Source organism: Heterodontus francisci, chromosome 34 (genome assembly GCF_036365525.1).
Source record: "Heterodontus francisci isolate sHetFra1 chromosome 34, sHetFra1.hap1, whole genome shotgun sequence".
NCBI classification, from domain to species: Eukaryota; Metazoa; Chordata; class Chondrichthyes; order Heterodontiformes; family Heterodontidae; genus Heterodontus; species Heterodontus francisci.
The window spans coordinates 48413838-48423662 of NC_090404.1; the positions used below are offsets into that span (position 1 = coordinate 48413838).

At 45.2% G+C, this 9825-nt stretch overlaps 1 protein-coding gene across 1 annotated transcript; it reads left to right on the forward strand.

The window, feature by feature from the left end:
* The first annotated feature begins 6376 nt into the window (after positions 1-6376).
* Positions 6377-9453, forward strand: LOC137348886 (probable G-protein coupled receptor 139). The gene is made up of 2 exons (XM_068014118.1): positions 6377-6446; positions 8549-9453. Exons 1-2 carry the CDS (start codon positions 6377-6379, stop codon positions 9451-9453), a joined length of 975 nt encoding a protein of 324 aa, XP_067870219.1.
* Positions 9454-9825: the final 372 nt, after the last annotated feature.

Sequence of the window (9825 nt, forward strand, 5' to 3'; positions counted from 1 at the left end):
CTTCCACATCCTGGTTTCCTGATAGTAGGTAATCCCTTTTTAATGTGCTAATACCATCATTATTTTCCTAGCTTCCTGTCTTTCCTAACTATCATTGACCACTTCAATATGCAGGCCCAATCTATGTCATCACGCAGCCATGTCTCTGTTTTGGCTGCCAGATCATACTTAGTGCAAATACAAATAAATATCAGTTCATCTGTTTTGTACATGCAAAGCTTTGTCCTTTTATTATTTCTGTAAGATGTGGCCTTGTCTGCTGGTTTACTCTGAGATGTAGATTGCCCATCCCTTCCGGTCACGGTCTGTTTAATATTTCCCATATTAATACCTTTCTCTCTTGCCTTGCCTCCACACTTTGATTTGCCACAACTTCTGAAATTTGATCCCTTGCCCCCACTATTTAGTTTAAAACCCTCTGTACTTCCCGAGTTATGCAGTTTGCGAGAACACCAGCCCCAGCACGGTTGAGGTGTAGACCATCCCAATAGTATAGCCCCCGCGTTCCCCAGAACAGGTGCCAGTTGCCCACTTCTACCACACCAGTGGTTGAGCAATGCATTCATTTCCCTATTCTAATTTGCCGCATGCCAATTTTCACGGGGCTCAGGTAATAATCGTGTATTCATACAGCTGCTGAGAATACATTTGGACAGCAAGAGCAGAAGCAAGTAAAATTCTTGACGGAGTTCAAAGCTAAACGGCATGAAATTAGACATATCTATTGCACATGCAATAGAATTTGACAACTGTACCTTTTTTACGCAGATGCACATCTTAAAATGTTTCTGAGCAGTTACGGCAATGGTGTATTCAAACAGTCTCTGAAAGTCTCCTGATTCTTTTGGATCTATGACTATGGCATGAGTATATCATCACTAAATCAATGATTATACATCTGGCCTAACAATTGTCCTGTGTCTGACTTGTTGACTGCTTATTAATACCACAGATTCTTCGGTTTCCAGTGCATAGAAGTCTTTAACAGTGATAAATATTCAATAAACTATTGGATATATAAGTGTCTCCTCCATCTGTCCATCTGTCCCACATCTGTGTACAGGTAACATGAACACGGCAGAAATTAGAGAATGCATTCATGTTATATAGACGTGGCAGTGACAGGAGAGTGAATTCAGTTTCACTCTCATATCAGAAATTGGAAAGATATTTTGGTTATACAGATATTGCAAATATCAGAGTATTCACTCAATATAGGAATGACAACGATTAAAGAAGTTAATTCAGTGGCATGGCAGATATTCAATGGAGAATTAAGGTGAGACAGATAAGGCGGCAATTAGAGAGATATAAACTTTATATCTTCATCGTATAGATTAAAGGGAAAATTTCTCTCACAGACATGGAAGAAATTAGCGACTGAATTAATTTTACACAAGGCATCAGTGTGATTAGAAGAGGGTTGTCCACATTAGAACATAGAACATAGAACATAGAACATACAGCACAGAACAGGCCCTTCGGCCCACAATGTTGTGCCGATCCTTTGTCCTCTGTCAAGGACAATTTAATCTATACCCCATCATTCTCCTTTATCCATATACCTATCCAAAAGCCTTTTGAAAGTCCCTAAAGTTTCTGACTCAACAACTTCCCCGGGCAAGGCATTCCATGCCTCGACCACTCTCTGGGTAAAGAACCTTCCCCTGACATCCCCCTTATATCTCCCACCCTTCACCTTAAATTTATGACCCCTTGTAACGCTTTGCTCCACCCGGGGAAAAAGTTTCTGACTGTCTACCCTATCTATTCCCCTGATCATCTTATAAACCTCTATCATGTCACCCCTCATCCTTCTCCTTTCTAATGAGAAGAGGCCTAGAATGTTCAGCCTTTCCTCGTAAGACTTATTCTCCATTCCAGGCAACATCCTGGTAAATCTCCTCTGCACCCTCTCCAAGGCTTCCACATCCTTCCTAAAATGAGGCGACCAGAACTGCACACAGTACTCCAAATGAGGCCTTACCAAGGTCCTGTACAGCTGCATCATCACCTCACGGCTCTTAAATTCAATCCCTCTGCTAATGAACGCTAACACCCCATATGCCTTCTTCACAGCCCTATCCACTTGAGTTGCAACTTTCAATGATCTATGCACATAGACCCCAAGGTCTCTCTGCTCCTCCACATGCCCAAGAACCCTACCGTTAACCCAGTATTTTGCATTCATGTTTGTCCTTCCAAAATGGACGACCTCACACTTTTCAGGGTTAAACTCCATCTGCCACTTTTCAGCCCAGCACTGCAACCTATCCAAGTCCCTTTGCAGACGACAATAGCCCTCCTCGGTATCCACAACTCCACCAACCTTTGTATCATCTGCAAATTTACTGACCCACCCTTCGACTTCCTCATCCAAGTCGTTAATAAAAATCACAAACAGGAGAGGACCCAGAACTGATCCCTGCGGCACGCCACTGGTAACTGGGCTCCAGGCTGAGTATTTACCATCTAAGACCACTCTCTGCCTTCTATCAGTTAGCCAATTCTTAATCCAACTGGCCACATTCCCCACTATCCCATGCCTCCTGACTTTCTCCATAAGTCTACCATGGGGGACCTTATCAAATGCCTTACTAAAATCCATGTACACCACATCCACTGGTTTACCCTCATCCACTTGCTTGGTCACCTGCTCAAAGAATTCAATCAGGCTTGTGAGGCAAGACCTACCCCTCACAAAACCGTGCTGACTGTCCCGAATCAAGCAGTGTCTTTCCAGATGCTCAGAAATCCTATCCCTCAGCACCTTTTCCATCAACTTGCCTACCACCGAAGTAAGACTAACTGGCCTGTAATTCCCAGGGTTGTTCCTATTCCCTTTCTTGAACAGGGGCACAACATTTGCCACCCTCCAATCACCTGGTACCACCCCCGTCAGCAGAGAAGATGAAAAGATCATTGCCAGCGGCTCTGCAATTTCATCCCTTGCTTCCCATAACATCCTTGGATATACCCCGTCAGGCCCGGGAGACTTGTCTATCTTCAAGTTATTCAAAAACCCCAACACGTCTTCCCTCCTAACGAGCACTTCCTCGAGCTTACCAGTCTGTTTCACACCGTCCTCTTCAGTAATACACCCCTTCTCATTCGTAAATACCGAAGAGAAGTACTCATTCAAAACCTCACTTATCTCTTCCGGCTCAACACACAGTCTCCCGCTATTGTCCTTGACCGGACCTACGGTCCCCCTAGTCATCCTCATATTTCTGACATACGCGTAAAAGGCCTTGGGGTTTTCTTTTATCCTACCCGCCAAGCATTTTTCATGCCCTCTCTTAGCTCTCCTAATCCCTTTCTTCAGATCCTTCCTGGCCATCTTGTATCCCTCCAGAGCTATGCCTGTGCCCTTTTTCCTCAACTTTATATACGCATCCTTCTTCTTCCTAACAAGACTCTCAACCTCTCTTGTCAACCACGGTTCCCTCACATGACCATCCCTTCCCTGTCTGACAGGGACATGCTTATCAATGGCCCCTACTATCTGCTCCTTGAAAAAGTTCCACATTTCGACCGTGCCCTTCCCTGCCAGCATATGCTCCCAACTTATGCTCCTCAGTTCCTGCCTGACAGCATCATATCTACCCTTCCCCCAATTGTAAACCTTGCCCTGTTGCACATACCTATCCCTCTCCATTACCACAGTGAATGCTACAGAATTGTGATCACTATCTCCAAAGTGCTCGCCCACCAACAGCTCTATCACTTGCCCTGGTTCATTACCTAGTACCAAATCCAATATTGCCTCCCCTCTGGTCGGGCAGTCTACATACTGCGTCAGAAAAGCTTCCTGGACATACTGCACAAACACTACCCCATCCAAACTATTCGATCTAAAGAGTTGCCAATCAATATTTGGGAAGTTGAAATCCCCCATAATTACTACCCTGTGACTTCTGCTCCTTTCCAAAATCTGTTTCCCAATCTGCTCTTCCACCTCCCTGCTGCTATTGGGGGGCCTATAGAAAACTCCCATCAAGGTGACTGCTCCTTTCCTGTTCCTGACCTCAACCCACAGTGCCTCAGTCGGCAGATCCTCCTCGAAAATTCTTTCAGCAGTTGTTACACTATTTCTAACTAACAATGCCACCCCCCCACCTCTTTTACCACCATTCCTAATCTTATGAAAACATCTATAACCAGGTACCTCCAAAAACCATTCCTCCCCCTCACCTATCCACGTTTCAGTGATGGCCACAACATCGTAGTCCCAAGTGCCCATCCACGCCTTCAATTCACTCACCTTATTCCTGATGCTTCTTGCGTTGAAGTATACGCACTTTAACCCTTCTCCGTGCCCATCTGTCCTCTGTGACAGTGCTACCTTCCCCAATACCTCACTACACTCTTTGTCTCTGAGTGGACCCACTGGTCCCTGGATTACAAGTCCGGTTCCCATCCCCCTCCCAAACTAGTTTAAACCCTCCCGAACAGTACTAGCAAACCTCCCTCCCAGGATATTGGTGCCCCTCTGGTTCAGATGCAGCCCGTCCTGTTTGAACAGGTCCCATCTTCCCCAGAATGCAGTCCAATTATCCAAGAACTGGAAGCCCTCCCTCCTACACCATTCCTGCAGCCACGTGTTCAGCTGTGCTCTCTCCCTATTCCTAGCCTCACTATCACGTGGCGCCGGCAACAAACCAGAGATAACAACTCTGTCCGTCCGAGCTTTCAGCTTCCAGCCTAACTCCCTAAACTCACTTCTAACATCTGTGCCACCCTTCCTTCCTACGTCGTTGGTGCCAATGTGCACCACGACCTCTGGCTGCTCCCCCTCCCCTTTAAGGATCCTGAAGACGCGATCACAAACATCACGGACCCTGGCACCAGGGAGGCAACAAACCATCCGTGCGTCTCGCCTGCGCCCACAGAACCGCCTGTCCGTACTCCTCACCATCGAGTCCCCGATGACTAGTGCTCTCCCATTCTCCCTCCTTCCCTTCTGAGCCACAGTGCAGGACCCCGTGCCAGAGGCCCGGTCACTGCAGCCTGCCCCCGATAGGCCGTCCCCCCCAACAGTATCTAAAACTATATACTTGTTGTTGAGGGGAACGACCACAGGAGATCCCTGCACTGACCTCTTCCCACCTCTAACTGTTACCCAGCTGCCTTTGATTTGTGGAGTAACGACCTCCGTGTAGCTTCTATCTATCAACCCCTCAGCTTCCCGAATGATCCTCAGTTCATCCAGCTCCAGCTCCAATTCCCTAACACGGTCTGATAGGAGCTGGAGACGGATGCACTTCCAGCAGGTGAAGTCGGCAGGGTCACCGGAGGTTCCCCTCACCTCGAACATACTGCAGGAGGAGCAATACACTACACTGGCTGCCATTTCTTTTATTCAATTACCCCTTAGTTAAGTACAACTATAGATATTAACAAAAACAGTAAATAGCTTACCTGCTCAGTCCTTTTTGGTTAGAGGAGGAGGGTAAAAAGGGTCTTATTATTAGGTTAGAGGAGGAGGATGGGTGGGAGACACTACATGTGCAGTGACTCGGGTTTACTCAGCTCCGCACCTTTAAGGAAAATACCTACCCAGGAGTCCTCGCTGCCGACCAGCTTCCGGTTCCTCCGGCGCCAAAAGAAAGTCAAAGACAAGGAAAACAGTAAGTAAAACAGTAAGTACTTACTTTCAAAACACAGCTCCTGATGCCTTCACTCACCCACCGAAGAGTCGCTACCTTCTCCTGCTGCTCCGCCGGGAAATGAGGCCGAGTCCACGGAGCTCCGCACCTTTAAGGAAAATACCTACCCAGGAGTCCTCGCTGCCGACCAGCTTCCGGTTCCTCCGGCGCCAAAAGAAAGTCAAAGACAAGGAAAACAGTAAGTAAAACAGTAAGTACTTACTTTCAAAACACAGCTCCTGATGCCTTCACTCACCCACCGAAGAGTCGCTACCTTCTCCTGCTGCTCCGCCGGGAAATGAGCACATTGATTTCGCATAGACTGTTTGACCGAGAGAGCATCCCGATACTGCCGTGAGTCCATAGCTAATACATCTGAACAACTTGTCAGATATCACCAGCAAGAACAAAAAATGAATTTCTTGTCCCCGGCCCTGGGGTCTCTGGGGCAGATGGTTTCTCCAGAGCCTGAAGAAGCTATCATTGTAGATTTTTAGTGTTTTGTGTTAAATTGTGCAACAGCCATTCTATTGCTATGAAAACAATTAGTTAAACTGAGTGACGTATTCTGTTTGTTCAAATAGTTGTAATTAGTATAGATGCTGAACCAACCTAATTGCGCATCCGTACGATTTCAGCTGGTATAAAAGAAGCACCAGTGAATATTTCACACAGCACAAGTCAGAGCACGGCTACATTCGAAGGCACACCATTAAAAATCAGATAAAATGCACGGACAAGTGACAGGCCCAGTCTACGCCATATACTATCCCATTCTTGCAGCTTTTGGTGCCCCAGGTAAGTCACCTGCTTTGTACCCGGGGTAAGTTTCTTTTATGGTATCCTCTAGTCCCTTCATATAAGTTGCTCCAAATGGTTGTAACTTACAGAACATTGGAAAGTTCAAATATTCAAATGTAACACAGTGCCTCTCTGAATCACGGATAACCACCAAAATGTTCAATGTTGCTTTGGCTTTCAATCATGCCTGGTGTTATCACATAATTTACCTCTTTTCTTCCCTTCTCTTCTCAATTCTAATGCAAAACGCGGCAGTTCCAAAGACACAGAGGCAGCTTTCGGATACCTTCAAGGTGGCACAGTGGCGCAGTGGTTAGCACCGCAGCCTCACAGCTCCAGCGACCTGGATTCAGTTCTGGGTACTGCCTGTGTGGAGTTTGCAAGTTCTCCCTGTGTCTCCGTGGGTTTCCTCCGGGTGCTCCGGTTTCCTCCCACATGCCAAAAGACTTGCAGGTTGATAGGCTAATTGGTCATTATAAATTGCCCCTGGTATAGGTAGGTGGTAGGGGAATATAGGGACGGGTGGGGATGTGGTAGGAATATGGAATTAGTGTAGGATTAGTATAAATGGGTGTTTGATGGTCGGCACAGACACCGTGGGCCGAAGGGCCTGTTTCAGTGCTGTATCTATAAAAAATAAAACGTCACCTTTCTTGGGATTAAATTTATTTGTAGCATCATAGTAAAGTGATGTGGAAAATATGATCTTTTTATTCAGAGTGTGGTATCTGAGCCTGGAACCCAGGGATGTGAGTTTGCAATCCAGTCCTTCCCTCCATTCCGATCAGGTGATGCTGGATATGCAATGTAACTGCATACACTGAGAGAATACTCTCAGCTTGGAATTCTGGAATTTGAATGCCCACTCGAAGGCAATCCTCCACAATGATTGGAATGTATACTGACCATCATTCTATTCGTGTAGACAAAGCGAGATTATCAGCCTGAATATCCATAATTTGAGCTTCCCATCTAGGCAGACCCTCCAGTGCCATCATCGAGCTGCTATACATATGATGAGTTGACATTTAAACCTGCTTTTCCTATTAATTTGTGTCATGTGGCCCTTAAGTATCCACACATAGTATTTGAAGAGCAGGGAATGCTCCATATGTTTTGATGAAACCCGCCACATCAAATCATACCAAGAACATATGGTGACGAGCCTGTGATATTTCGACAAAAACCTTTATAACAAGCGTCTGATTCCATGCATTCCCAGTAAAACTAAAAGGCGCCAAACTGCACCAAATTTCAAAGCTAGTTCACTTCTCATTCAGTACAGCAATATCAATAACATTGACTTGGTTAATAATTGACTATCTAATTAATTTTGAATAAGACTTAATTGATTGCTAAGTACATTTCTGCCATGTCGATATATTCAATTCACCGATTTCAAAAGATTGGGGTATTGGGAACTAGCTGTAATAAGAAGAAATACTAATAGCTTTTAATAAATATTTATGGAAAGTATGCAAATTCCCAATGATCTGTTGATAGCATTTAATGAGCATCAAATGGTTAATTATTAAGTTTTATTTCCATCAAATCTACAATTGCGCCTAGTTCCCTGAATCCCTGTTGCTCCTTCATGGGCACTTTCGCTTTGGATTCGTTCTATGGATCCGGATCTGGCAACTGTCCCACCCATAAAAGCTCAACTCTCATAGCACCTCCCTCCCTCACTCCTGTCAGCGCCACTGGCTCAAGTCGTCTTTTTCTTTTCAGGGATTCAATCCACCAACCAAAGACATGGATCGTTGCTGAAATGCTATTTCTAATGAGCGTTGTAACTGGTCTGGACAGTGGCCTATGAGCTAGGGCAGATTTCTTGAAGCCTTCCCCACTTCAGGGATCCGTTCTGGAACCAAAATCATTGGTGATGCACGAGGCAATACTTAAATGGGAAGTAAATTTGGGCAGAGAGTAAAAGTAGCGTCAGAATTCCAAACACCCAGCAATAAATGTAACACAAAAATACCCTGCTCTTAATTTACATTTAAATTAAATTAATCATCCAACCGAGTTCATCGGCAGTGAATGGAAACATCCAAGAAAAGTACTGACTTTATTTTCCTGTCGTTTTCCATCCACAGCTAACTTGCTTACGATTGGGATCCTCTCCCGAGGAAGCTGTGGTCTCTCCAGATGTATCACTCGGTACCTGGTGGGGATGGCGGTGACTGATCTCCTGGTCATTATCACTGGAGTGATGTTAAACCGGATCAGTGTCATTTACTTCCCAGTTGTTTTCCTGTCTATCACTCCAGTCTGTAGCCTAAAGATCGCTCTAATCTATGCAGCCAGAGACAGCTCGGTCTGGTTAACAGTCGCTTTCACCTTTGATCGATTTGTAGCCATTTGTTGCCAGCAGCTAAAAGCAAAACATTGCACCAAGAGAGTGGCAGCTATGGTTATTGGAACGGTGTGTGCTCTTTGCTTTTTAAAAAACATCCCATGGTACTTTGTATATGAGCCTTTGTATATAATTAATGATATCCCGTGGTACTGCAACATTAAATTAAGCTTTTACTTTGAAATTGCATGGACAGTGTTTGACTGGATTGATCGTATTTTAAACCCTTGTGCTCCATTCTTCCTGATGTTACTGTTCAATGCTCTGACTGTCCAACACATTCTAACAACCACGAGAGCCCGAAGGAGACTCTGGGCCCTCAGTAGTGGGAACAATCAGATTGACCCAAAGATAGAGAACCGGAGAAAGTCCATTGTTTTACTCTTCACCACCTCAGGCAGTTTTATCCTGTTATGGATGACCTATTTTGTAAATTTCCTGTATGTGCGAATTACAAACGATTTTAAGATCTCAGGTTTCAACGATCCAAAATTTAGAGACCTAGAAAGTGGAAATATGCTGCAGCTCCTCAGTTGCTGCACTAATACTTGTATTTACGCAGTGACCCATACTAAATTCAGAGAAGAATTCATGAAAATGTTGAAATCTCCAGTGAATGTGATAATTAAAATAGTCAAACGATGAACACGGTCGGATGAATTTCATCAGAGCCCAGTTAAGTCTCATGCTCCAGCCTGGCCATTCTCTCACAACACCCCACCACCATAGCGCTGACGAATTGACACATCCCCAACACTGAATGGGAGCGCAAATCCAACGAAAACAACTTGTTAACTAATAGTCATTATAAGCCCACCGACTTCCCACAGCTACCCGACTTCACTTCTTGACATCCTGCCTCCTGTAAGGAATCCATTACATTCTCCGTGACTCCGTCCTGACGCATCTGCTGTGATGATACAATCTTCCACAACAGCGCCTCTGATATGTCTTCCTTTTCCCTCAACGGAGGATCCCCTCTCCTCTCCCGCACTGTGACTGACAGGGCCCATTTTC

What these genes read in the sequence shown, in the direction of transcription:
- LOC137348886 (XM_068014118.1), top strand. Translation starts at nt 6,377, where the DNA reads ATGCACGGACAAGTGACAGGCCCAGTCTACGCCATATACTATCCCATT. An exon ending in TGCAGCTTTTGGTGCCCCAG is followed by an intron (nt 6,447 to 8,548) that starts GTAAGTCACCTG and finishes TTCCATCCACAG; the next exon opens with CTAACTTGCTTACGATTGGG.